Source organism: Mirounga angustirostris, unplaced genomic scaffold (assembly GCF_029215605.1).
Source record: "Mirounga angustirostris isolate CCGP_5_RB_7025 unplaced genomic scaffold, mMirAng1.0.hap1 SCAF_3, whole genome shotgun sequence".
Classification (NCBI taxonomy): Eukaryota; Metazoa; Chordata; class Mammalia; order Carnivora; family Phocidae; genus Mirounga; species Mirounga angustirostris.
This window is the reverse complement of record NW_026991711.1, coordinates 2,728,903-2,756,741: the sequence shown is the minus strand read 5'-3', so window position 1 is coordinate 2,756,741 and position 27,839 is coordinate 2,728,903. Positions and strand designations below refer to the sequence as shown.

At 51.6% G+C, this 27,839-nt stretch overlaps 2 protein-coding genes across 29 annotated transcripts in view; one reads left to right on the top strand and one right to left on the bottom strand.

Annotated features, from left to right (window-relative positions):
* The window catches only part of COL4A2 (collagen type IV alpha 2 chain), a 166,389-nt gene that overhangs the window by 72,175 nt on the left and 66,375 nt on the right, over positions 1-27,839 (top strand). The gene's annotated exons all lie outside the window — the stretch shown is intronic.
* On the bottom strand, positions 1,730-27,181 carry LOC123839897 (uncharacterized). 26 transcript variants are annotated; one of them, XR_010409884.1, is made up of 8 exons: positions 26,609-26,742; positions 25,945-26,292; positions 25,718-25,840; positions 24,579-24,705; positions 17,775-17,845; positions 6,943-7,117; positions 5,489-5,637; positions 1,739-2,600 (listed from the first exon to the last, which is right to left on the bottom strand). XR_010409884.1 is itself a non-coding variant. In XM_064585906.1 (4 exons), the coding sequence occupies exons 1-4, from the start codon at positions 27,154-27,156 to the stop codon at positions 6,617-6,619; spliced, it is 1,020 nt and encodes a 339-aa protein (XP_064441976.1). In that variant the 5' UTR covers positions 27,157-27,181. The 26 variants fall into 26 exon arrangements, 1 of the variants encoding a protein (XP_064441976.1); XR_010409888.1 differs by lacking the exon at positions 5,489-5,637 and having other exon boundaries at positions 1,738-2,600; XR_010409890.1 differs by lacking the exons at positions 1,739-2,600; positions 5,489-5,637; positions 6,943-7,117 and adding exons at positions 13,306-13,320; positions 13,433-13,770.

The window sequence follows — 27,839 nt, the reverse complement described above, 5'->3', positions numbered from 1 at the left end:
TCCATCTGATGAGCGCAACCGCGATGCGTTGGCAGGCTTTGTGCTTTTGTTATGGCTGTGCTTTGACATCAGGAGCGCCTCTGAAATCGGGGGCGGGGCGGTACCCTTCCAGGCAAGCCGATCATTGGCCAAACTCTCCACCTGTCCACCGGCGATGCCGCCCCGGCTCGGAGGGAGCTGCTGGCCGTTGGTGGCGCTGCCGGCCAAAGCCCAGACAGAGGCCGGCACCTGTTTCGAAGTAGAGATGCCTTGCAGGACTTCAGTTCTGTGTTTTTGAAGCATGTCTCAGCCCATGAGACTCAGAGGCACGAGTGGGGCCATATAAGTAGGCTTGTGGCCGTGAAGTCGTGACGCCCTCTTGTAAGCCGTGGTTCTGAGGCTTCCTCCTCCTGGGCCCTGGCTTTGAAAGTGCCCCCCCCGCCCCGCCCCATGCAGGTGCACAACTGGGCACGCCGAGCCAGCGCACGGTGCCTTCTGCAGATCCCTGAACCTGCTCCTTGCTGTGCTCTGGACTCCGCTCAGGGTCATTGGACATTTATTCAAGAAGCAGTGCTTTATAGTGTAAAGAGTGACCTGCGATTTGAGTATGTATGTCTTGGGGACATTTTTAAAAGCTTCCGCGTTGACGGCATGACTGAAAATAGACTTTTTTGGTATCCCGTGATGATTATGTGGAGGAAACCAGACAGTACAAGTTTTATAGTAAAATACCAAACATGGTCAAGGAGCAAAGTAAGGGGCAGGTCCTATTTCAGCTTGACTTGAATAGAATTCCTCAGACTACACCCTAGGAGGCCAAATATAAGCTGTAAGGGAAGATTTATGCACAACGTGAAACCTCAGAGCAGGACTTAGTGACAGACAGGTCCACACAGCCTTGCCCCGCCGGCGGCCAGCCGGGGCTCCCGCGCCCCCACCCGCCAGGACGCACTGGCGGCCGCCGCCCCCCCGGGAGCCTGGGCTTTTCCTGGCATCCTGAGTGCAGGGCGTGTCTCGGGGCTCCAGACACTACTTGAAAAGGGAAGGTTTCTACTCCTGGCACCGTGGCCTTTCCTCTGCCCAAAACTCAGAGTTTATTTTTACTCGCTGAATGAGGAGGAGAAGGAGCCCTGTGCTCTGTCATGCTCCGCGCCCCTGCCACCTCAGAGCAGGGAGAATGCTGTCGGAAGGAATGTGTTTATAGAAGGGGCAGACTTTATCCCTCAGAGAGCCATGCTTTCTGACTTTAAACATGGCATAAAGCTCGCATGTGGTGAGTCAGCAAAAAAACGTGTCATTCCCCCGCACACACACGAGGGTTTGATTGGCCCGTCTGTTGTAGTCGTGCGAGGCACACGCTCGGCTCCGGCTTCGGAGGTCTGGCCTCCGTGGCTGCCGGGACGGCCCGTGGGCTCCCCGTGGTCTGTCCTGCCTGCTTGTCCCTCCGCCCTGCCTGCCCCTGCCTCACCCTCCCAGGGGCTTGCTCACCCCGCCTGCAGCCGAGGGGACGGCCCCGTAACCAGGAGCCGTCTGCTGTCCCGCCTTCCCGTCTCCCCCGTCCTGGAGCACCGGCCCCCGGCCCGCCGTCCCCAGGCCTGACGGCTCCGGCTCACGTTGGCACAGGCCGGACGCGCCCCCGGGGCGGTCCCTGCGGGTCGGCATCTGCGGGGGGTGCCTGGCCCAGTCCAGGAGCGAGGAGATGACGCTGGCCAGCATGAGGGGCAGAGCCGACACCTGCTTGTCAAGGGGATGGAGGAGCCGACCCGTCACCCCGTAACGCTCACGCCAGAAGACCCTATCGCTGTTCCTAGAAAGCGGCGCGCCATGTGGGGGCATTGGTGGTGTTTCAGACACGCGCCGTCATCAGCAGACGTCATGCTGGGTGGCTGGCAGGCACACGCACCGTGCTCCCACTGCTTGTGCAGAGCGGGGGGAGGCCGCCCTTCACGACCTCGCTGCGGTCCCACGGCAGGGCGCCGGCCCAGAGCCGCAGCGGGGCCGCCGGCTGGGGCCGCCCGCCTCACACCCTCGCACGTCCCGGGGAGCGCCCCCGGAGCCACGCCCGGCCCCAGCCCAGGGCCCCTGGCCTGGGATGCTGCTGGGTCCCGCACCGTTCACAGCAGCCCGCGGGGGCGAGGGCGGCCGCCCGTGGGTTACACCGCCCGCCTTGTTGGTGCGGCAGATGCTTTTGGCCCTAAACATTTCTAAACCAAAAAAAAGAAAAAATCCATGTTTAACAAGTACATCTAGTCAACTATACCATGTACTTGGTCAGACCAGCTCAATTTTATTAAGCGCCTATTTCACTTGGCACAGAGTAATTTGAAGAAAAATGTGTCAGCGTCACAGTCCCTTCCGTTTATTCACAAGTGTGTACTGAGCGTGTACTATTGTGAGGTGGACACATGCCAGTGTTTGTGAGACACGACCACCCCACTAGAGATTTATAGAGTCCAGGGGCGCCTGGGCAGCTCAGTCGTTGGGCGTCTGCCTCCAGCTCAGGTGGTGATCCCAGAGTCCTGGGATTGAGCCCCGCATCGGGCTCCCTGCTCCGCGGGAAGCCTGCTTCTCCCTCTGCCACTTCCCCTGCTTGTGTTCCCTCTCTCGCTGTCTCTCGCTCTCTGTCAAATAAATAAATAAAATCTTTAAGAAATAATAGTAATAGGGGCACCTGGGTGGTCAGTCATTGGGCGTCTGCCTCCGGCTCAGGTCATGATCCCAGGGTCCTGGGATCGAGCCCCGCGTCAGGCTCCCTGCTCCACGGGAAGCCTGCTCCTCCCTCTCCCACTCCCCCTGCTTGTGTTCCCTCTCTCGCTGTCTCTCTCTCTCTGTCAATTAAATAAATAAATAATAGAATCTTTAAAAAGAAAAATAAAAAAAAGATTTATAGAGTCTACTCAAACTTGGGGGGATCCCAAGAAGACCCCCATGGAAGGCGGGTGGCATCCCTGTCTCCACAGATTCCCAAAGGTTACATAATAACCTGGGACAAGAACCTTGAAATCTTTAATGTCCAAACCAGAGGGACCCCTGACACCTGCTAGCCGGAGGTTCCACGGGTGGGAGCCCAGTGACCACATGCTGCCCCCACCTCGTGCCACGGGTGAGAGACAGAGCCTGGTCCAGACTCACATCCACAAATCAATGCCCCCCCCAATCCCATTTCAAAACTTTTGCGTTAGGATTTCCAGTTTTACACTTTGCAAGTCCACATACAAACTCAGCTGCTTGTTATTCCATAAGGCAGTTGCAAACCATTCTTTAGGGATTGGAAAACCCATTCTCATGCCCTTTGACTTCACTGATGCTCATTCCGGATGACACATTCCCGGGATGCTTTCCCCAGAGGCATCCTATATGGCCGGGCTGGGTGTGGGGGCCTGAGAACCCACAGAGCAGCCTGTCGTTAGACCTGAGCGAGTAATCCCCTCGCTGCAGGGCTGTGGTGCGCCAGTCCCATTCCCATGCTATCCTGGACGTCTGCAGCTACCGCCAGATCCGAGTTAAACTCTTATTTCTTCTACTGAAATCTGCTCTCTAGACTGATAATCAGGTGGACGCTACTTTATTTGTATCTGATATTATCTGTTCAAACTCTTTATTCAATTATTTGGCTCACAAGTGAATTATGAATTCACCGATTTGAGCAAGAAAATGTGGGGTTAAGACTTCTTTCTGTGATACTTCCTCATTCACAAAAAAAAATGTATTCATTTTTAGTAGTGCTTTGGGATTGTTTTTGTTACTTTTATTTTGTTTTCTTATCATTTTGATGAGTCTCGTTGGAATCTCTGCTTCTAGAACGCTGGCTTGGCTGCCCGAGCACTGTAACCCACTGCATGCATCACACTCCCACGTTATGAAAATAGTTGTAATGTCTGCAGGGCCTCGGGGAGCCCATCCTACCACCGAGCAGCAGCGTGCCCTCGGGAGCAAAAGAACTAGAAGCATCCGTTTCCAAATTAGCTAAGTGGGGACAATCAGAAAACCTTACCAGGTAGAGGTCACCAGACCTGGTCATTCTTGAGGTGCCTTGCTGTTCTCAATGCAAAATGTTTAATAATGCTAATGATCCATTGAGTTAGAAGAATTTCCAGAGACCTAACGATGTGTCCTTGTCTGCATCGCTCAGAATGTGTTGGAAGGAAAAGCTGGCTCTACCACTCACTAGGTCAGTGGCCTTGAGGAAATCCCCCACCTCTGTCAACCCCATGCTTTTGTTCTGCAAAATGGAATAGTAATGTTGTTACAGGTATTAGAGGTAGATGACCTTGTCTACCGTATCTGGTGAGTAATGGCTGCCACCGGTCTTGTCATAATGCGTGGCCTCCGCCATCCCCATTGTGACCCGTTTGCCCTTCATGGACTGTGTTTGTGGGCGCGATGTGGTGGTTCTCTCTCTGTGGCAGTCTCATTTTTCTGTTCCTCAGTATTTTCCCTGAATTTCTCAGTGCTCCTTCTACCTCCTTATGTGGTGAGCATCCTTGTGTGCATTTCTTCCAGAAGTTTCTCTCTTCTGAACATGCCATTCCACTCCCTCCCAGGGTGAATTTGGAGGGGATGGAAACAAACATCTGAGTTTTCGATGGTAAATGACAGGAGGTGAAGAACCTCAGATTTGGGATTAGAGAACGAGGAAGCGGTTGAACTCCACACTGAAGGCCAGGATCAAACATTACAAGAATTTGAGGAAAAAGAATCAGCAAGAAGACGGGTCAGCTAGCATCTCAGTGAGGAAGGGGCACTGCAAGGAGCCAAATAGAAGATCCCAAAGAACTACCTGATTCATGCTCCCCGCCATGTTCCAAAGGCCCCGAGTAAGCAAAGAATGGCCCTTCAGAGGAAGGATAACATGTCTGGGCCGGTACTCCCCTCCCAGGTGCTGGGGAAGGTAGGTTCTGGTGGGGGACTAGGAATTCAGGGTCCAGTAGAACAGGGAGTTAGGATTAACTTGCAAGAACAGGAGTGGAGGGGCCCACAGGCAAAGTCCTGGGTCCACAGGGCTGTTGGAGGGGTCCGTGCATGCCTGCACCGCATCTGTAAGATGTGCTCGTGACGTTTCCCCGCAGACATGAACTGTGAGGCAGATGTCCCCCGCCCCGTGCAGAAGGGAGGGCAAGCTACACATTCCTGTTTTCTCCCAGGATGCCTGAGAATCCCTCGCCACAGCATGTCCCCCCCCGACCCCCTGTCTCATTGTGGTTGGGGATCGTTATTGAGTATTTCCGGCCCTGGACGCCATCTGGTCTTCTGTGGTGTCCCTTGTACTCTCTCTTTCTCTGACTATAAGCAAAGTCCTGGACGCACAAGTGAAGGCATTGGGACGCTTTAGCACCAACAAAGTAAGACTAACGAGGGGTTGCCTGCGTCCACGAGTCCCGGAGGGGCTGTAACCGCGGGGTCCATACTGATCGTCACCCCACCTGCACCCCGTGTAGAGAATGACAAGGGGAGAATCCCCGTGGAGTAAGGGAAGGACGCTGGGGATCCCCACGGCGGTGGCACCCACCTGGGGACATGTGGGGCTGCAGACGACCTCAGAACCCTCCAGCGGTGCAAGTTCGTGAGAAACGGCAAATAAAGCTCATCTCCTGCGTTTCTCTTTTGGAACATAAAATGGAGCTTTCTCATTTCCCCAACGAGCTCATTTAAAAGACCCTTCAAAGGAAAAGTAAAATTACAATATCACACTGCACCTTCCGCGGGCTTAGTGTCTTCATGCTAAATGGCTCTCCCAGCCAAGCGTGATTTCCAAAACATAGAGTTTCTAAATGGCAATACTTAGATGTGGAAATTATGTTAGGATTATAATTTTATGACTGTAATACAGTATGACGCAAGCCTTATGTAAAAATGAAATGATACTTGTGTTGAAATGCATTTCAATTCTCTGGGAAATAAGGTTTTTAAGACTGGATTTTAATTACTCAATTTCGGCTCTACTTGGTGCCATAATTCTAGACAATTTCAAGAGAATCTCATTATTAAAAGGTTTTAGAAAATAAACCTTCATTGCATGACTCAGATATAATGAGAGTCAAAATATCTTTTCCCAGAACATGCCTGCAGGACCCGGGGTGGGTGAAAAGACCTCCCTGCAGAATGCAGTGCTGGGCGAGTCCCACACGCCCGCATCAAGTGCATCCAGCGCCTCCTCCCCACCTTCCTCCAGAACAGTTCAAGTAGGCATTGAAAGCACGAGGGAAGAATGTACTAGAACTGCGTGTGCTCCACGTTGGTTTGTCTTGTTAGCTCGGTTTCTTGCATGGCTCCAGGTAGGGACCTCAGCCCCCCTCGACGAGGTGGCACACGGTAGTATTTTATAATCCAGTGCTTACTCTGTACCAGGCACTGTTTCACGCTTTAAGTACATTCACTCCTCTGTTACGATAACCCCATGAGGCAGGTCGCTCTTTTCCCCCTTCCAGACGAGGACGCTAAAGCCCAGAGAGGTCTGCCTGCCCAGCGTCTGCAGTTCTAACCCAGGCATTCCAACTCCAGAATCCATACTGCTCTCCTCTGCTGCCACTAAGTGAACCAGCTGTTAACCCTTTACCCACTGTCTCCTCCCACACCATCCCCAGCAGGATTAGGCACCACAGAGAAATGCAAATGCAAGAAATAGGGTTCCTGCTCCTCAAAAAGTTAAATATGCAATCACGACAGGACCCAGCAATTCCACTCCTACGTGAGTACCCAAAAGAATTGAAAACAGATGCTCAGCAGCTGTTGGTAAAACCGTGTTCCTAGCAGCACCCTTCCCAATCCCCAGAAGGGGGGAATCACACAGGTGTCTGTCAGCGTGAACCATAGACAGAATGTGGGGTGGCCACACAAGAGAAGAGTATTCCTCCCTGCAAAGGAGCAGCGTGGTGGCGCGAGCCACGGCAAGGATGGGCCGCGAAAACAGTAAGCTCGGCAGAAGCCAGTCATGAGGGACATGGAGCATGTGCTCGGACTTACGTGAGATGTCTAGAACAGGCACGTTCTCGAGCGAGAAAGCAAATTCCCGGTTACAGGGGCTGGAAGAGGGAAGAAATGGGAGGTGTTGTCCAACAGGGACTGTTTCAGTTCCAGACGATGATGGTGTTGGTACAACATTGTGAATGTGCTTAATGCCAACGAGCGGTATGCATGCCTGAAAGAGTTAAAAAGGTAAATTTTATAGATAAAATACATATTTTACTATGATTAAAAATAAAGCTAAAGAAAAACAAAGAGGAGTGCCTGGGGGGCTCAGTCGTTTAAGCGTCCGACTCTTGATTTCAGCTCAGGTTGTGATCTCAGGGTTGTGAGGTGGAGTTCCACGTTGGGCTCTGCGCTGAGCAGGGAGCCTGCTTAGGATTCCCTCTCTCCCTCTGCCCCTCCCCCTGCTCGTGTGTGTGTGTGTGTGTGCGCGTGTGCGCTCACTCTCTGTAAAATAAATAAATCAATCTTAAAAAAGAAAGAATGAAGGAAAGAAAGAAAGGGAAGGAGGGAAGGAGGGAAGGAGGGAAGGAAGGAAGGAAGGAAGGAAGGAAGGAAGGAAGGAAGGAAGGAAGGAAGGAAGGAAGGAAGGAAGGAAAAGAAAGAGGATTCCTTCCTGAGGAGCTTACACTCCAGTTAAAGACAGAAAATGACTGTGTAAGGAATGGGTGGGAGCACAGTGGGCTGTGAATCTGAATAACGCAGACGGCGGAAGGGCAGACCCTAGAGAACTCCGTCCAGCATCAGTACGGCTGGCACTTGGCCCTCGGGGAGTGGAGTCAGCCCAGCCGAGATGCGTCCTGAGCAAAGGGCCAGTGGCAGGAGGGAGACAGGCCGAGTCCAGATAGAGGACTTTGGGGCCATCGGGCTGGGCTCCATGCAGGCCTGGAGCCCAGCCCGATGTGGTGGGAGCGGTGTTGGAAGAAAGCAGGTGTCGTGGTGGGAAGACTGACTACAGAGCGTGAAATGGGGCAGAGAGGAGTCATCCAGCCAGCCGGGCAAGCTGGCCTGGGCAAGACGGGGCACAGGGCACGGAGGGAAAGGGAGAGGAAGAAGGCTTGGTGGCGGGGAGGTGTTTGACATGGGGCCGGGAGCCGGAGAAACGAGGAATGTCACGGGGAAGCTGTGGTCTGGACGAGGAAGGTGGCGGCTGATGACCGGGTGCCTCGGGCGGGTTTGAACGCTGGGGCGAGAAGCAGGCGGGGAGGGGCCAGCTGCGCAGTCGGGGCGGAGGCCTCCCTGGTTTCTGGATGCTTCGGAGGACTGGCCGTGCGCGGGGCGGCCCGGGGGCTTGCGGTGTGCTGGGAGCGGGGAGCGGCGGCTCGGTCGGAGCGCTGTGCCTCCCAGCAGGGAGCAGGGGGCCGGGCGCCAGGCTGCAGCCTGCCTCTCCGAGGAGCGAAGGCGAGCCATGCGGTGCTTTGTGTCCAAGGCCACGTGGCCAGATGGGCTTTTTTAAGGCCCTGACGACCGGGGCTGGTGGGCTGCTCAGTGCCTGACAGACGCTCACAGGCGCGTGCACACGGAAACGCACAAACGCCTTTGACTTCCCGGTCAGAAGTCTCGCCTGATGGTGCCACCGCATCCCGGACTGTGGCTGTTTGCAGATACTCGTCCCAGAGTCCTGCCCCACGTGACACAGCCCGGCCGGCAGCCGCGAACCCCTCCACACCTCACTCGTGTACGTTTGGCTTTCACTTCATAACTGATCCCAAAACAGGAGACGTCTCCTGATGTTGGAAGCATCCACAGCTGGTGGCTGGAAGCACCGAGGGAAGGCTCCGCGGCCAGGGAGCCGGGAGCAGGGAGCTCCTGGCCACATCCGTGCTCCACGGAGCCACTGATGCTCCCCAGGCGCACAAGTAACCAGTGGGGACGTGTCTCCTCGGGGGCGTGGGGGCTCAGGTCCATGAGCACGAGGACAGTTAGGGCGAGTGAACGTCCCCTTCAGAAGCCCCCAGCCGCCCAGCGACGGTCCAGCCACCAGCTTTCCTGTCGGTGCCAGGACAGCTCACTCTTTCTTCTGTTGAGCACTTTCTGCGAAGTAATGGCAAACTCCATTGTTGCCTGCAAGAGAGGGGTTCACAGAGAATTGTTTCCCTCATCGTGGAGAGATGCTCTCTGTGTGAGAGGCCCTGGGGATGTGTGCGTCCTGGGGAGAGCGGCAGGGGCAGGTGCCCATGTTAGCAGGTAACCTGTCTTTTCTGCCTTCTCTCCCCTCACCCTCTCTCTCTGCTTCTCTCCCCCCCCCCCACTGTCTCTCTCCCTCTCCCTCTCTGCTTCTCTCCCCCCTTGCCATCTCTCTCCCTCTCCCTCTCTCTCTGCTTCTCTCTCTCCCCCCTCTCACCCTCTCCCAGTCTCTCTCTTTCTGTCTCCCCCCACCCCCAGTCTCTCTTTCTCTCCTCCCCCCTCTCCCACCAGCCCTCACTTTGCACAGTTACATGACAATGTGACACATTCCGCCTGTAATGCTTATTCACCTTTTTAATTTTATTTTATTTTATTTTATTATGTTAGTCACCATACAATACATCCTTAGTTTTTGATGTAGTGTTCCATGATTCATTGTTTTCGTACAACACCCAGTGCTCCATGCAGTGCGTGCCCTCCTTAATACCCATCACCATGCTAACCCATCCCCCCATCCCCCTCCCCTCTAGAACCCTCAGTTTGTTTCTCAGAGTCCATCGTCTTTCATGGTTCATCTCTCCCTCCGATTCCACCCCCCTTTCATTTTTTGCTTCCTTCTCCTAATGTCCTCCATGCTATTCCTTATGTTCTTCAAATAAGTGAAACCATATGATAATTGACTTTCTCTGCTTGACTTATTTCACTTAGCATAATCTCCTCCAGTCCCATCCATGTTGAGGTAAAAGTTGGGTATTCATCCTTTCTGATGGCTGAGTAATATTCCATTGTATGTATGGACCACATCTTCTTTATCCATTCATCTGTTGAAGGGCATCTCGGCTCTTTCCACAGTTTGGCTATTGCGGACATTGCTGCTATGAACAGTGGGGTGCATATGGCCCTTCTTTTCACCACATCTGTGTCTTTGGGGTAAATACCCAGCAGTGCAATTGCTGGGTCATAGGGTAGCTCTGTTTTTGATTTTTTGAGGAACCTCCACACTGCTTTCCAAAGTGGCTGTACCAACTTGCATTCCCACCAACAGTGTAAGAGGGTTCCCCTTTCTCCACAACCTCTCCAACATTTGTTGTTTCTTTCCCTGTCCCCATTTTTGCCATTCTAACTGGTGTAAGGTGGTATCTCAATGTGGTTTTGATTTGAATTTCCCTGATGGCTAATGATGATGACCATTTTTTCATGTGTCTGTTAGCCATTTGTATGTCTTTTTTGGAGACGTCTCTGTTCATGTCTTCTGCCCATTTTTTGACTTGATTATTTGTTTTTTGGGTGTTAAGTTTGAGAAGTTCTTTATAGATCTTGGATACCAGCCCTTTGTCTGTAGTGTCATTTGCAAATATCTTTTCCCATCCTGTGGGTTGCCTCTTTGTTTTGTTGACTGTTTCCTTTGCTGTGCAGCTTTTTATCTTGATGAAGTCCCAAAAGTTCATTTTTGCTTTTGTTTCACTAGCCTTTGGAGACGTATCTTGAAAGAAGTTGCTGTGGCTGATGTCAAAGAGGTTATTGCCTATGTTCTCCTCTAGGATTTTGATGGATTCTTGTCTCACATTGAGGTCTTTCATCAATTTTGAGTTTATCTTCGTGTGTGGTGTTAGAGAATGGTTGAGTTTCACTAAAAGGATCATCCACCACGACCAAGTGAGATTTATCCCTGGGATGCAAGTGTGGTTCAACATTCACAAATCAATCAATGTGATAGAACACATTAATAAGAGGAGAGAGAAGAACCATATGGTCCTCTCAATTGATGCAGAAAAAGCATTTGACAAAATACAGCATCCTTTCCTGATTAAAACTCTTCAGAGTATAGGGATAGAGGAAAAATTCCTCAAGTTCATAAAATCCATCTATGAAAAACCCACAGTGAATATCATCCTCAATGGGGAAAAGCTGAGAGCCTTTCCCTTAAGATCAGGAACATGTCAAGGATGCCCACTCTCGCCACTATTGTTCAACATAGTACTAGAAGTCCTAGCAACAGCAATCAGACAACAAAAAGAAACAAAATACTCAAATTGGCAAAGAAGTCAAACTCTCTCTTTTCGCAGATGACATGATACTTTATGTGGAAAACCCAAAAGACTCCACCCCCAAATTACTAGAACTCACACCACAATTCAGTAATGTGGCAGGATACAAAATCAATGCACAGAAATCAGTTGCTTTCTTATCCACTAACAATGCAACTGTAGAAAGAGAAATTAGAGAAACTATTCCATTTACAATAGCACCAAAAACCGTAAGATACCTTGGAATAATAAAGAGGTAAAGGAACTATACTCTAGGAACTACAGAACACTCATGAAAGAAATTGAAGAAGACACAAAAAGATGGAAAAATATTCCATGCTCATGGATCAGAAGAATAAACATTGTTAAAATGTCTGTGCTACCCAGAGCAATCTATACCTTCAATGCCATCCGAGATCAAAATTCCAATGACATTTTTCAAAGTGCTAGAACAAATAATCCTAAAATTTGTATGGAATCAGAAAAGACCCCAAATCGCCAAGGAAATGTTGAAAAAGAAAAACAAAGCTGGGGGCATCACGTTGCCCAATTTCGAGCTATATTACAAAGCTGTGGTCACCAAGTCAGCATGGTACTGGCACAAAAACAGACATATAGACCAATGGAACAGAATAGAGAGCCCGGATATGGACCCTCAACTCTGTAGCCAAATAATCTTCGACAAAGCAGGAAAAAATATGCAATGGAAAAAAGACAGTCTCTTCAATAAATGGTGCTGGGAAAATTGGACAGCCACATGCAAAAGAACGAAACTCGACCATTCTCTAACACCATATTCACCTTTTTTTAAAAAAAAAATAATTTTTATTTATTTGAGAGAGAGAGAATGAGAGACAGAGAGCACGAGAGGGAAGAGGGCAGAGGGAGAAGCAGACCCCCTGCTGAGCAGGGAGCCCGATGTGGGACTCGATCCCGGGACTCCAGGATCATGACCTGAGCCGAAAGCAGTCGCTTAACCAACTGAGCCACCCAGGCGCCCCATATTTACCTTTTTACATGTGGTCATTATATCAACTACATATGAAACTCAGTCTATAATTAAAAATTTTTCCCAACAAAATGTTTCACTACTGATGCTTTAGATCCAAGTCTTTAATTGCACTTGAGGGACATAGAATAAAGTAGATAATAAGTAAGAACCCCCCAAAAAGTAAAAGGCCTGAAGGAAAATGAGACTAAAATAAATGGGATGTACTCTTTTCTCTCTTCTATTATTTTTAAATCTTTAGATTTACAGAAAATTTGTTCAGAAGGTACAGAGACTTCCCCCATCCTCCCCCACCTTCCACCCCCAACTGCCCACTATTGCTAACATCTTTCATTCGGACGGTACATTTATTACAACTGATGAACAAATATGGACCCGCCATTATTTTTTTTTATGGAAATCTCTCTTTGGGGATTTGTGCCATTAAATAATGCAGATTGAAAGGGATTTTTAACAGCCAGCCCGGTGCTTGTGAAAATGCACGCAAGTCTCTCTCACTCTGTAAGTGGAGGGTGGTGCGCCCCCACAGTAGCTTTCTATAAGGAATTACCCTTGACTTCAGTGGGTGAGCTCTGTACTTGGACAGGCTCCCAGAACGATGGGATTTAGCCAGCAACAATTTCTAGAAAATAGAATCATTTTATTTTCTCTGGAACATGCCTTCATGACTCGGGTTTACATTAGCAAACGATCAAACACACTCACCTTTTTCCTTTTTTATGACTAGTGCTCTCCAAAAGATAAAGACCGAACAGCTTGTAATTAAACTCCATATCCATCTAAAACTAAGCCATTCAAGTTTTGAATAGAAATGACAAGGCTGACCTTTTATCCTGTAAGGAAGGAAGGAATTAAACATGGTTCCTAACCCCTAATGATAAAATAAAATCAACTTTGATATTTGAATAGCCGCGGCTTCTTTATTCCAAACAGCAAGCATTTGTCTTCCATCGTATGTTTAAATCATTGAACATTCCAAACCGTGTGCACAGAGAAGTTTTAGGAAAAGGGTCTAGTGAGGATGCGGATGTTCTGTGGTTTCATTTCGTGTTTCAGCGGGAGCCCTGAATTCCTCAAGTCCTGAGCCTGCTCTCCCTTCTGAGAGCCCGGGTTCCTCGGACATGACTAATGCGGGACTATTCACAGCCTTACCATCCTTGGTCATAATGTTGCTCGGGGCCGGAGCGGGGCTGCCAAGACCACAGTGTAGCCCTGTTAATATTACATGACAGTTGGAGATTTTTTTGGAAAACCTCCTCTGGTCCACTGTTTATACAGCCCATTGATATTTGTCTGAAGATAATTTTACAGTCCGTTTACTTACAAATGCGTCAGAAGAGTCGTGGGCTACTCCTTACAGAGCCTCTGCCAGATATAACTAATGGGGAAGCGGACTGTGTAGGCCCGGAACCTAAGAACCTGTCAGCATCCCAAACCACCACTCGGTCGCCCTGGCCTGTGCCCATTGTCCGAACATTCCAGTCATCAACATTTATGGGCTGGATTGGGGGGAAGCACATCAGAGGAGAACTTTACAAAGCGAATTTCTCACTTCTCATTTCCACTTGGTGATGGATGCATATGTTTATAGTCGTAGCCCGGTGAACTGTTTGTCACTGTCGGTCACCACAGAACCAGGCTGGTGGTGGCATGTTTCACCGCCTTGGAAAAGCAGACATTTTGGGGGTAAATCAGAGCTGGAAATATTGTCTCTGAACGGGACTGCCACATGCAAAGCGACGTTGTGGAAGGCATGATGCGTCACATGGCCCGAGACCTGACGTCATTATACCAACTCCCAGTCCTTCCTGGACACAGAGGAGACACTCAGCTCTGTCCTCGGGGGCCGAGGACACTCAGGATGAGGCTGGCACCCTGTGTTCTCGTATTCTTAAGTTTATTTGTTCTTTTGAGCCCCATGAAAAGATTCTCTAAGGCCACATTTTGACAGCCCTCCTGTTTGAAAAGATGGGCTGATATTTGCTGACAGCAGCTAGGTGGGACCTGAGAAAGAAGCTGTCCGCCCTGGGAAAACCCCAAGCAAACACAGACCCCCCCAGGAGCCCACCTCCCCAGGCCATACATATTCTGAGGGCTTTGATGTTATTTTTAGAGAAGCACAAAAATCTGAGTCTAAAATTGGCTGGCTTTCTCTGTGCCTGCTTCCCTTTCCTTCTCTCGTCCCTTCTCCATCCTGGCTGTTTCCGGGACTGTTTTGATAATGCCGATTTAGGGCGAAAAAGGCAAAGCATGAAGTGTATTTACTTAAGCGCAACTAAAAATAATAAAATGCATCTCTGTTACAAGGAGACTTCAAGCAGCCTATTGAGTTAACAGCAGCAAATGTAAGTCAGCAAAAGATGAGACACACAATTTAGGGCCATCGCTGGCCTTAGAAATGGAGTTAGGAAGAGCACAGTCCCCTTGGGATCATCCCGCCTGCACCAGCCCAGATGCAGGTCAGAGTGGGAAACCATCCAGCTAGTTGGGGGACCACCAACCAAATCCATTTAGATTGATTTGTAAAAATCACTTCATTTGGACCAAATCCATTTAAGAGGGTTTTGTTTTTTTTTTTTCCCTTCCTTGACTGTCTCACCGTATTTGTCTTGGCTTGCTTAGGCCATTTTGTCAAGAGATCAACTGCAAATTCCTGCCAGTTTTTAGTTGAAAGAACCTTCTTCGTTGGCAGGAAAATCAAGAGAACACATACATTGTAAAGCATCCTCTCTACACTGGTATTCAGGTAGCTCTTGCGAAGGACGTTGCAGACATAGGTGGAAGGACAGAGAAGTAGGAGAGAGAAGCCGTGAATCGCATGAATCGCACACTCCATGCCGGCCGCTCAGCTCACGGAGTCCTCACAGAAACACTCACTTTATACACGGTGAGCCTGACCTGAAACCCCTTTCCCGGAGTCGGCCCGGGAGAAAATGTGTTCTTCCCGTTCACCCTCAAGCCTGGGAGGCTGGAAACCTAGCTGAGAAGCTCACTCCCGTGGAACAGCCGGGAGACCCTGCCCGATGTTTTAGGTCAGTGACAGATTAATGCTGGCATTTGGGGCAAACCTGGGCTGTCCCGTCCCAGCATGGCTGGGAGTGAAGGAAATAATCCAGCTTCGCCCATCATGGGTGTCGAAGTGACTCTGTGAGTTTGGTTGGCTCCCAGACCCGAAGTCTTGCATATCTGACCCATTTTACTCATTTTCTTTCCCACAAATTGACAAATAACAAGTGTCGGTTTCAGCTTAGGTCTTGTGAAACCTTTCGTTCTCCAGATGCCTGTCATTCCCCGGGCGATGCAATCTACTTTTGTGAAATGTATGATAATATTGGGACTTTTGGAAGATGGTTTAAATTGGGAGGGGTTTGTCATGAAAATGTTTTAAAATGTAAATTCCCACACAACCATCCGAATTTGTTTTAATCTAATTATATTTGCAATCCGCGGTCTTCCTGGCAGGAATACAAGAGGCCACCTGCTCTCTTCAGAGGGAAAAACACCGCTTCCAGGCTGAGGCAGGCGGTTCCCAGTGAGGCTTGCTTTGGTCACGGCTTTCGTAGCCTGATAATTGCACAAACTCCTCCTGTAAGATGCTTGATTAAAATTCTTGATGACTTTGGTCATCGCCACAAGGCTAAGAGAATCTAATGTTCTTGAATTTGTTCCATATTTATAATATACCCAATAACCGTGTGTAGTAACCAAGCTCTCCCAAACACACAGCCAGCTGTATTTCTTTTTTTTTTTTTAAAGATTTTATTTATTTATTTATTTGAGACAGAGAGAATGAGAGAGAGAGAGAGCACATGAGAGGGGGGAGGGTCAGAGGGAGAAGCAGACTCCCTGCCGAGCAGGGAGCCCGATGCGGGACTCGATCCAGGGACTCCAGGATCATGACCTGAGCCGAAGGCAGTTGCTTAACCAACTGAGCCACCCAGGCGCCCCCAGCCAGCTGCATTTCTAACCTTTAGTAGGGTCTGCGAGCCGGCTGGCCCTGCAGCCTCATTAACCAGCCCGCCAGGGTGGTGGCTGCCATTCTAATTCATCCATGTGGTGCATGTGCGTTGTACAACCTAATCTTTTATAGACACTTGGGAGACCAAGTCACATGAGCAACCAAAGTGGGAAAATTCCCGAGCGGACGAGAGATTGAAATAAGATGTTAGATGTTTTCTGGACATTAATTTGCTCTGTGGCTTTTGAAGGTTTGGTCAAAAGGAAACTTCCATCCCTTTGCTGCCCATATCCTACAAAATGGAACTGGGAGAAGAGGTGTGGAGCAGTTTTTCTAGCCCAACGTCGATTACAAACCAAGGACAGTAAGAGAAGTATCATTTCATAGGTGTTCAAGCTTATGTTCAAAATTATAACTAGAGAGCAGAAAATCCCCATGTTTTAGATATTCTCCACTAACTTGATTTCTGGGTCCTTGAATATGATCCTCGTTTATATCATAAACACACACACACAACAGCGTAATTATCATTATGACCTATTCTATCATCTTACAAAGGAGGAAAATAGTCACCTCTGAATGTGCACAATGCTACTTATGATCGATTAGATTAAAGAAAACGTCCTCATTCTCCTTCAATAAATCAGGGAAAAGGGCTCTTCAAAAAATGAAATGTTTCAGATGATTGACCTGGATCTCTGCCTCCTATAGGGATTCTCACGTTCACGAGCACACACTCTGAGTTGCCCCCTGAAGCCTGATGAGTTCCACACTTTGGCCAGCATTCCGCTTTGTAAGTTTTAGCAGAGAACTACTTAAGAGGAAAAACAGTCTCACAAATACACTTATATTTTAAGAAGAAAAAAAAAAAGATGTAGCTCTTGGGGCTTCCAGTGCCTCTTAACAAAAAACATCTGCTGGACTTCCTGAATTTTTCTAAGACCTTGAGAACACACCCACACATTTCCAACTTCTGTCCCGACCATGGGGTGGGTTTAGCAACGCTCAGTTTTGTAACCAAGGGTTTCATCCACGGTTGTTTGGTTTTGCTTTTTATTGTAAATGCGGATCCATTTGTTTATTCCATCAATACAGTCCTGATGACCTCGTTAGTCTGGGAGGAGGGAGAAGCAGAGAGCAAGTTTACAGGTAAAAGCATCATCAGGACTCAGACTGAGGCTGTACTTGATGGGGGTTTGGTCGCGTTTTGTGCTGGTTTGGGCTTTGCTCAAAGGAGCCAGATCAACTCATTTTAGTATGATCCGTGACCTTTACAATGGAAAACAGAGTAAACTAAAGTAACGTGAAATACACAGCATAAGCCATTTCGTGAAGGTGTGAACTCAAGGGTACCTAATTGGATGTGTGGAGAAGAGACAGTGGGGTTTCGTTGGCATGTTTGCCCACCCATGGGCGCTGAAAGAAACAAAACTTATTTCTAAAAGAGCTTCTTCAAAGTCCGCGTTTTGTTTTAGGAAAACGTTCAGCTCTGTTACTTTCTAAGCAGCTCTGCTTCTGAGCAGCCCAGACTTTGACTTCTCATCTCGCTGACCTAAAGTTCATAGCCACTCACACCTTGAGAGTCTCTTGGCCTGAAAGCCCTTAAACTGTGTCTCTGTGAATCAGTTATTGTTCAAAGCAAAAAAGGATAAGGTAGCAAAACGTCTACTAAGGATGTATTTTGATTTCTCTGACTTAATCTAATTACCTTTTTAAGGTGAACTTTCTGGGTCAGTGGCGCTCTTCGGGTCTGACACGTATTTGAAGGTTCTGCTCTTCCTGGAAAATGGAAGACTCATGAAACTCAATCTGTTATAATCGTTCACGTATTCAACAAGCCCGCGTGCAAGACTGTGGTGTGGGGAGGAGATGCAGATTTGCAGAGGCACGGCGCCCCCCCACCCACGGGCGCACCTGGCGGGAGAGACGGCGGGACGCTCTCCTAGCCCAGAAGTGAGGTGCCCCCCCAGCACGCCCTGGTGACGCCCAGGGTGACGTCACACAGACAGGCCCTGGATGGGCTCACCCATGGAAGAGAGCAGGGGCCAGAGGTGGAGGTCTGAGGGGCAGTTCCTTTTAAGGAGCAGAGAAAGAAGGAGGACCGGTCTGCGGTGTCACGTGCCTCGGGAGGAAGGATGGAGTCAAGACCATTTTTAAAGCAAGGGGTTGAGAAGAGAAAGGGGGAGGAGGGTGGGAGCTGATGGGAGGTGTGGACTGGAGGAATTATACAAGCCCTGTAAAATCCAAACGTGGCAGATCATTTCAGAGATCAGGCTGGGCGGTTGTGTTTGGAAGATGGACTTTGCTCAGAGGGCCAGCAGCACATCCATTCACAGGTGCCCCGGAGGTGCTCGGGAGGGTGGGACGGGTGATGGAGACTCTTGAGGACCAGGCACTGGGGATGCCGGGGTCTCATATGTGTGTGTCGGGAGATGCATGCTCGGCAGTGCCGGGTGGGATTCCCGGCCCCCTGCACAGCCCAGCCTGCGTGCCGCAGCCCCAGTGGGTGCACCTGCCCTCTTTGTTCAGACGCCGCAACGGCGGCTCTAGAACTTCAGAAGTTTCAGTGGAGTCATTTTAGACTCAATCACCTCACTTTTCCCCCTCGGTTTTTAGTTTCTGGGGATTCTTTTTAAGATTTTATTTATGTATTTATTTATGTATTTATTTGAGAGAGGAAGAGAGCATGAGAGGGGAAAGCAGATTCCCCGCTGAGCAGGGAACCCGACGCGGGACTCGATCCCAGAACTCCAGGATCATGACCCAAGACGCTTAACCAACTGAGCCACCCAGGTGCCCCTCTGGAGATTTTTAAGAGGGGAGAGAGAGACAGATGTCTCTGCCCATCAGCCAGGGGCCTTTGGCTTCCACGCCCATCAGTGTGTCCCGGAGAACCCAGGAGCAAGCAGGGGGTTGGCTCTGTGCCTTTTTGTGGTCGTGGGCATGAGCTTGGAAGGCTGAGCTGAAAAGCCGCTAAAGATATGGAAGTCCATTCATACTTGGAGACCATTTTCCAGTGAGTCACTATCAGAGGGTAAAGCCATGCCATGCTCTGCCTCCTGAAATCCTTCCTGGCATGTCAGATGGGGGCTTCCGAGAACGTGCTTTGCTTGACAGACAGGAATATCTGGCTCAAAGAAATCACTGCTGAACTGAGCAGCTCGTAACCCCGGGACAGCATTGCCCGTGACTCCCAGATGGAGAGCAGATAGCACGTTCGTCACCAGCAGCGTGTCTGAAATCAGGGAGCGGGGGGAGGGGCCTCAGCCATGCGGGCCTGGGGCTTCTCTGTCTGAGCAGAAGTGGGGAGAAGCCATGGGTTCACCAGCACTCGTCGGGTGCAGGACACCGCCCAGCGGGAAAGGCTCGTCGAGGACAGCCCTGCCGTCAGTCTTCAGCAAGTTACACTGGAACCGGGAACGTGCCAGTAAACGAGCCGAGGTGGTCTGCGTGCAATCCCATGGTTGCATGACCTGCTCTAACAGGAAACCAGGCCCATCTCGGGGCGCGTTCCAGGCAGGGTTAAATTACGGGGGGCAAGTGCATAAGGTATTACGGTCTAGTTACAAACTTAGAAGGGCATGGTGGTTCTTTAATTTATTAATAAGCCAAGCTGATTTCCCTCTTGCGCTGCTAGAGGTTGACTTCTCATCGTGCTTATCTCTTGTTTTCTCTTGCATGTTCTTCTCCTTTCTGTGTCTATACTTCTCTCTCCTTGGCAGGACTTCTAGCTCCATTTAGGATCAGAGCACCCATGAGGTCAGCGGACTGCTTGACTAAGTCCTGCTCGCTGAAAGGTGCAGGAGGGCTGGAGCCTTGGGCTGCCAGGGCGGGGTAGGGGATGGCCCTGGAGGCCAGAGCGCCACGCTCCCGTGCTCATCGTGGGCGGGCGGGGAGTGGTGGCGTCCAGATGGATGGGTTGCTGTGAACTGAGTGAGGGACAGAGAAGGAGAATGGGTGCTCGCTGTTCTTGGGTCCTTGCTCAAGGGAGCAGGGCTGGAGGAAACAAGGTAGCAAGTTCACTTTTGGGTCTAGAGTGTCTGCGGATCCGTAGGCAGAGGGGCAGCTGTGGGATGGGGGCTGGCTCCTCCCAGGCATCCTGACGCAGGGAGAGTGGACCAGCATCCCCAGCTGGAGCGAAAGGAAAGAGGGGTCATGGCAGAGCCCAGTCCTTTACAGGACGGGGACCAGGAAAGGGGGCACACAAAGGTTGGGGGTGCAGAGAGACCCCGGCAAGAGCTGACGTCCACAACGCTCCAAGGATCTGGAAGGCCACGGAAGGCCTGCAGCAGCCTTCACACCACCGCGTCCCGTCCTGCGGTGGGGCAGAAAGCAGCTCGCACGGGTTCGAGGTGTGAGCGGGAGACCAGAAGTCGCTGTGGAACGTGTCCGGGTTCTGTCTGAATTCAGGAAAGCTGCTCACAATCGTGACACTTCCCAGAGTGACGAAGCACATTCCGAGGGGCGAGGGCAGGGCAGCTGGGCGCCTCCCCCGAGGCGTCTCCTGAGTCCTGCCCGAGGGACCCCGCGGGGCTGCACGCAGCGGTGGCCCAGCCAGCTACCATCTCTGTCCGGGCCACCGTCGGCGCCCGGCCACACGGGTGCAGAGAGAAGCCCCAGCCCCTCCCCCGGTGCCGCCCCCCGGGCTGCTCACACACACGGAGCACGGCCAACCCAGAGACCACGATGATGGCGGACAACGAGACAGACACGGGGAGACAGCTCCTAAGACGGAGAGCCAGGCTTTCTGGGGGCATCTCATGAAGATGCTGGACTCCAGCTGAGCGGTGGATGAGCTACAACGTGAGTATTCTGACCCCGAAGACAGCAGGGACTTACTGTGTTGATCACACTTCCTCTAGGACCACGTATCGTGTGTCCCCATAATCACTCCCTGTGTATCGAGTGAGCCGTGGGCATCCTCACGTGTCACCTGGGATGACCTGGGATCACACCAGGAGCGAGTGTGTGCCTTGGAGATGGAGCTCTCCTGCGTTGTTGCCTTCCATTTTGTGGATGAAAATTGCTTTTTTTTTTTTTGAACAAATGCCTTTGAGAAGAACGAATGTTCTGGAGGCTGTTTTGCCCCATGTCATGAGAACAGTGCAACAGCTGAGTCACTCCTCTGGAATGGATGTTAATGTCATTTGGTTTCCTCCCGCCCAGGACCCCGGGTTTCGTGTCTGCACAAATGAGCCATCCATTATCTTTCCACCAGACTGAAAAAAGATCAATTTCTCGTGGTTTGTTGTTCTTTTTTTAATTGCGGATGTGTGTTCAGTGTCCGTCCAAATCACTCCAGGCCGGGGAGTCTTCGGAGGGAAGTCCAGGATGTCCAGATAGCCATCTGCGGTGTCAGACAGGACTGCGAGCGCCAGCCCTTTGTTCGCGGGATTTATCCCTGACGGCGGGCTCAGACGTCCAGCTCACACACGCACCCTGCGCCCGGTGACAGTGCGTCACGTGGCTCTGACTGGCCAGGAGCTCCAGAAACGGGGGCACCAGGGGTTACTACTGGTAACATCTTGGCAAGAACACTTTGTGGAACAATTTCCAGAATATCAGATACTTTTAAAGATGTGAATAAGGAAGGCTGAATTTTGAGCTGCTTTCCTGTCTGCCAGGGAAGCTTCCCCGGCACCAAACTCAAGGGCAGCGTGGAGTACGCAGAATTAACGGACGAGAACACGCCAGGCCGCTCCCCACCAACTAGCCGTGTGACCTGGGCCGGACCACTCGGGGCCCAGAGTAGGCGACGTCTTTCTCTAGGAGCTGTCCCCAAGCTTGTCATTCCATGTGTCCACGGGTAAAGATGTGTCTAGGTGCCCCAAGGTGCTTCTGACATCCTGAGGGGTCTTCCAGCTCCCACACCTGTAACCCGGCCGTTGATAGACCACCTCATGCTTGGACAGCCCCGTGGGCTTAGGGAACGTGGAAACCCCCTCACCCCCGATGCGTAGACTTCTGCCTCTGGTGCTGACATCTGGGCCCCCCCTTTCTGGAAGCCTCCGGTCATGAGTCCCCGCCCGCGTCTCCTTCAGCACCTCTTCCATCTTCGAGGGGTCCCTTTCTCTCACGCTTGCTCTCGGAAACAGCTACCAGCCTCTCTCGTAATGTCCCGGCAACATCCGAGCAGAAGTCACTTTCACACCTTTGTACTTGATTTGCAACCAAGCGGCCACCCCCTCTGCCGCGGGCTCCTCCTCCCCCCCAGCGGAGCCCCGCCACCATCAGGAACGGCGGTGGCAGTGCGGGGCCTGCTCTCCTGGCTTGGGTTCCGTGAGGTCACCCAGTCTTCGTGGCCACGACGGCCTTCTCCCCAAGAAGCAGGGCCTGGCTTGATTTTCCAGCAACTTCCCTGTATCTGAAAACTTACTCTCCAAGATCCAGCTGAGCCTCTGCCCGGGCGATGCCTAACAATTCAGTCTTCTTACCAAGAAAACCCTCCTCATCCGTTGAGAAGTCCGCTGGTTGGGGGTCTGTGCGTGGACGCTGGAGAGAGCGTGGCCATGGGGCCCATCTAGCTGCCCCCCCTCCAGGTGTCCTGATGTTTCCGCCCGTCCCCCTGCAGCCCCCCAGCCCCCCTTGCATACCTTTTGACCGGTAACAGAAGTGACTCGTTTGGGTTTCACCTTCTCTTTCTGCCCTGGTCACTTTCTAGCAGGAGGGGGAGTAATGAGCCGTGAAATGGCGGCCGCCGAGCAGCAGTGTTGGGTTTCAGCAGAAAAGCAGATCTTAGGTCATCACCCAGGGTTGTGGCGGGCTCTGTTCTGTTGGGTCGGCGTGAACCCCGGGCATACGTCGGCTTCTTTCCGTCCATTGGTCCGTTGCTTTTGGCCTGACTGTGGCCTCGTGGGGATCAGTGGAAGAGACGTGTTCAGGCTCCAAAGTCCTACCCGTTCCTCGAGTGGAGGTCGTAGACACAGCGGCAGGCCCTCCGGAAGGGCTCTGAGAAGCCGGGCACCAGCCCCCCTCCAGGCCGTGGCTCATGCTCACCCACAAAATGGAGGTGAGAACAGCGCCTGCCTCACAGAGGTGTTGTGGGCATTAAATCCCTTTGCTGTTGGAGAGTCTGCACACCTCACGTACATAAATGCTCTCTGCTCCGGGATGGTGGGTTGCTCTCCTGACTCGGGCCCCCACGGGGAGCCATCTCTTGGAACTCTGCCCTGGGTCTGCGTATATCGGGTCCTCCGGTATCTGTATCGACTTAGAACCCCTTCCTCTGGGCAAGTCAAAAGGGAAGGGAATTATGAAATAATTCATTACTGTTAGCTCAACCACCCTGTGAAAAGAACGGAATCGGATACGCTCTTTAGACACCACTGGAATCCTGCAGTGAAATTTTTCATCAGAATTTTCCCCATGGGAGGCTCGCGCTCCATGACAAAGGAGGGGCCTGCGCTCTGTTCCGGGGAGGGGGGTCACGGTAACCCAAAACAGTCACAAAATCTTGGACGCAGCAAATCTGAAGTCGGAAGTGGGGCGGGGTCTTGCTCCCAAAGAGCGCGGCTGACTGCCACCCAGTGCTGGCCACGGGAACTGCAAGGCGTTGCCCACCTGCCTTCCTAGGCCCCAGGAACAGAACAAAAGGCCTAGAAGGCCGTAAGAAGGTGTCTTCTGTTGACGGAAAGTTAAATTTTTATTCTAAAACAGAAGCGTTCAGGAAGTGTTGAAAATGTTCCTCTTACAGCTTTGTACAGACCCGTGTTGGCAAACTCAGCCCTTTCCTCCATAACCTTTACTCCTCCTGAGTCACGGTATTTGTGCTAAATGGTTTGAGCATGTTCCGTGTATCACCCACAGTTGTCCTCAGACGGCTTGGTTCAAATATTACCAGAACTAAATCCCTGGAGGAGGGAGTCCTGGCATTCCAGAACCCTGGCCTTGTGTCCTAGCTCTTGACTTCAGCAGATGGTTTTTCTTTATCCAATCCCACAGTTCTGATAAGGCTGGCGCCCCTTCCCACAAGTCTGGGGGGTTTCCTTTCGGCACGCACTCCCCCCGACAGAGCCAGATCACCTAGCGGGACCCACCCTCAGCAACGCCACGGGGCCGGTGCAGAGCGAGGCCAGGATCTAAGGCTGGAGGTGCCCCCGCAGGGCACACTGGGGGACAGAACCAGAGGGTGAGAGCCCTCCACCATGTTACCCCCTGGCACTGTTTCAGAAGTGCCCCAGAAATCATGAACTTGTTGTGATGGTCACCAAAGGGACTGAACATAGAACGCCTCTTCCCAGCGCCCGTGGGTAAAGGGCGTTGGCGCTGGAAATGTCTGTCATGCCACTTGGCAGGGAGTGTGTCCCTCGTGGCTCCTCACGCAGGAGCCCTGTCCATGCGACTCAGGTGACCAATCAGAGGAAGCCTCAGCCTTCAGGGCTTACGGGGCCTCCGGGCTAGGACAGTGCCCACAGCAGTGACCTGCACCCGCTGCATTTCCACAGCTCGCCCCGCACTTCAATGCCTAACTGCATCCATGTAGTTGCTTCTCTTAAAGCCTCTCATCACTCACCTCAGGGTGGCTTCGCGAGGTCTCAAAAGGGGAGACAAACAACCCGAGGGAACAATGTGGCCCCTGCCGTGGTGTTCTCAATCATGGAATAAGGTCTCTGACCTTCAGGAGTTTGCTTCTTTAACCCCTAGAAGTACAAGTATTATAAAGGCTGAAAATATGGAAAATTCTATCCTGAGGCATTTCGCGGGGCTCCAGTTCCCGTCCACTTTGAGGAGGCTCATGCGGGCCTCTGTGCGAGGGGCTGAGGGGGCCATCCTTGGGTTCTGAAGCGAGAGGAGGCCTTAGAAGGCTGTGCCCTCAGTTGACAAACACCAGTACGGCCTCAGAGGGTCAGTAGTGGGGGTCCCCCGGCCACGGCCATCAGAAGGATGTGCTGAAGTGCTCCCGGGCGGAGGGTCCGCAGAGCTGCCGCTGAGACCTTTCACCTCCCTGGGCTGTTCCCTCCCCTGTCCTGTGTGAGAATTAGATTTATTCCCAGCTCCCAAACCTGGCGATGCATCTGAGTTGCTTGGGGGACCTTGTCAAAAATACGGATTTCCAGGCTCTTCCTCCCCACCCCAAAACTGCTAGACTAGAAATTCTTGAGGTTAGAGACTTCCCTTAATTGATGCTTTGGCAGCCAACCGAGACCCGTCCTGGGGCGGAGACCACACCTGGGCTGATCTTCTCAAGCTCTGAAGCAAACCCCAGTCACCCAGGATCCTGTGGAGACGCCAATTCGATTCAGTGGGTCCGGGGCGGCCTGAGGACCCCCCCCCCCCCCGCTAGTGAGCTCCAGGGGAAGTGATTCGCTGCTCTGAGGACCTGCCCCCCTGTGCTCTCTGCAGTGCCTCCCAAATTGGATAATCAGTGAGGCCTTTGGGAAAGCAATAGGCGGTTATCGGTGGAGAAGCAGAGTTGCCGATCTGAAAAGTGGCATGAATGCTGCTCTAATCTGAAATGACTGTCACTGCCTAGGAGAATCTTCTAGAAGATGAGGCCCATGACCCTGGACCACAAAGACCGACATGCACTTTGTACAGTATCCGGGAAGGGAACATTCTTTTACCCGAAATAAAATGAAATCCGTGCCATAGGTGAGGCGTTTGGAGCTGAGTTTCTCCCGAGTTTCTGTGCAGCAGAAACTTTTTCCTCACCTGTCTTTCCCTGCCCCTGCGGAGGTTCGAGGCGACCAGCCAGCCGCTTCAGACGTTAGCCTTTCAAGTCGCTGCCCTTGAGCCGCGTTGCCCTGAGTGCTCCAGCCAATCTGGAAAACAGTTCTGCAACTTGCTGATAAAGTTAAACAGACTCTTATCATCTGACCCGGTAATCCCACTCTTGGGTATTTACAAAAACATGTGTCCATATGAGAAAAAAAACATACCTGAGAGCTTATAGCAGCCAGATGCATGTGCCCCAAAAACCAGAGGCAACTCCAAGGCCCCACAGCGAGCGGACGGGTAAACAAATTGTAGTTGTGGACTGGGACAGAACTCTCCTCGGTGACCGGAAGACACACCGTGCATGCACACAGCAGGGCAGGCGAGCCCCCAGCGCGTTGTGTGGGTGAAAAAAGCCGGACTCGCTGCAGGACACGCCGGGGGATGCCGCCAGCATGACTGATCGTCTGGAAGAGACAGACCGAGGCCGGGGAGGGGCCGCAGGGGGCCCGGGGCGAGGCGTGCTGAGCTTGCAGAACCCACACAACCTCGCACCAAAACCGCAGGTTGTGCTGTAAACGCAGAAATAAAGTCTTTCAAAAATGGAAATGGTAAATCACTTTCGTGGAAATATAATAACAGATAAGTAGGTTAAAGCCAGGGAAGGAGGAGGAGAAGGAAAGGGAGGAAGTCCCCTCTTCTGATGACAGAAAACGTGGATCTCTATTTCAAAATGGCCCTATTCGGGAATATTTCAAATAAAGATTAACAGGGCAAAAAAAAATGTGTGTGCCACAGCCAAGTTGGAACCCTCCCTTACCCTTAACCTTTTTCCCTTTGTTGGCCAAAGTTCTTTTTCATAACAGACCAGCTCAATATAAGACCAACCTCAAGAATAGTTTTCTTTCATGTGAGTGTGTTTAGTCTAAATGCAAAATGGATATACTGCCAGTTCCGTTCCTGTTCTGTGCCACTCTCACCAGAACGGTGCTCTGCATGCCCGCCGGCCTGGTGGACGACCTCGGCAGGGAGGCCGGCATCTGGAGGCCCCGCACACGGGTGTTTCCTGCACCGCCCCCCCCCCGCGCCCCTGTCTGCAGGCAGCGTTCCTGGGGCTGTTGCCCAATCGCAGGGCAAGGACAGAAGCTCTCGGGGCCTACTGGGAGTCACGTCACCCTTGAACGTGACCTAGGAGTATGATCAGGGGAGACCAGCGAGGGATTGCCACGTGCAGATGGCACGTGGAAATGAAAGGGTCTGCCGCCAAGGCCGTCTGTGTGGACAGCTGTTAGTTACTGTGGTTGCAGGATTTGGTAACTCCAGCATCGCCTCCTACCCCAGTTGTCACGTGTAGCCAAGAGCCCTTGTGTCACGAACTCATAAGGACAGAAAGGCTGCTCGATGAGGAGGCTCCGGGCACTAATACTGTATTCCATGCAGTCGGTGCTCAGTTAGAAAGAGCGTTTCCTGCCAGTGGGCGGCCCGTGGCCCCAGAGTCTGCCCTTCCAGACCGTTCTCGGCTGCCATCTGTGCTCCCGGGGCCCTGGGCTCATCCACACGCCACTCCGCGTCTTCTTGGAAGACAAGAGCCTTGGGAAATCTTGTCGGTGTGTTGGGCAAGCGACCACGTTTAGACAAACAAAATGTATTTATTGCTGCAAGCCAGGGAAGGCTTTCCCAGATCAACTTCTCCAACATATGCCAGGCAGAATCACATCCAGACTATAAAAAGCGTGGCCTCACGTTGGGGTAAAGGCCATCGAGTGTGACGGCCCACGTGCTGCCTATTTTTAGAATAAGGAGCAGAGTTTCCAGATTTTGCTCCTATGGGTAGGAACCAGGAGATGACCCATCGTTTCTCTGCTTTAAAATGTGAATCCGTCCAAGTCAGATCATTTCAGGTAAAACTGTAAAGCAGCATCTCAGTAAAGGTGACGCGTCTGGTTTTGTTCTTCATGAAGACTGTGCCCCGTGGAGGCGAGGGACGTCCTGGACCTGTCTTTGGCTCCTGAACCTGGTTTGGTCCTGACCCGCTTCCGGGTCTGCGGCTCAGCGGGTGGGTGCTGGACGGCTCCCCTTTCTGTCCACCTTGCGCTCCACAGATCAGATTCCAGATGCG

What these genes read in the sequence shown, in the direction of transcription:
- LOC123839897 (XM_064585906.1), bottom strand. Translation starts at nt 27,156, where the DNA reads ATGGAATACAGTATTAGTGCCCGGAGCCTCCTCATCGAGCAGCCTTTC. An exon ending in GGCTACACGTGACAACTGGG is followed by an intron (nt 26,293 to 27,056) that starts GTAGGAGGCGAT and finishes CTGCGTTTACAG; the next exon opens with CACAACCTGCGGTTTTGGTG. An exon ending in AGAAAGTTCACCTTAAAAAG is followed by an intron (nt 7,118 to 17,774) that starts GTAATTAGATTA and finishes TAACTCTTTCAG; the next exon opens with GCATGCATACCGCTCGTTGG.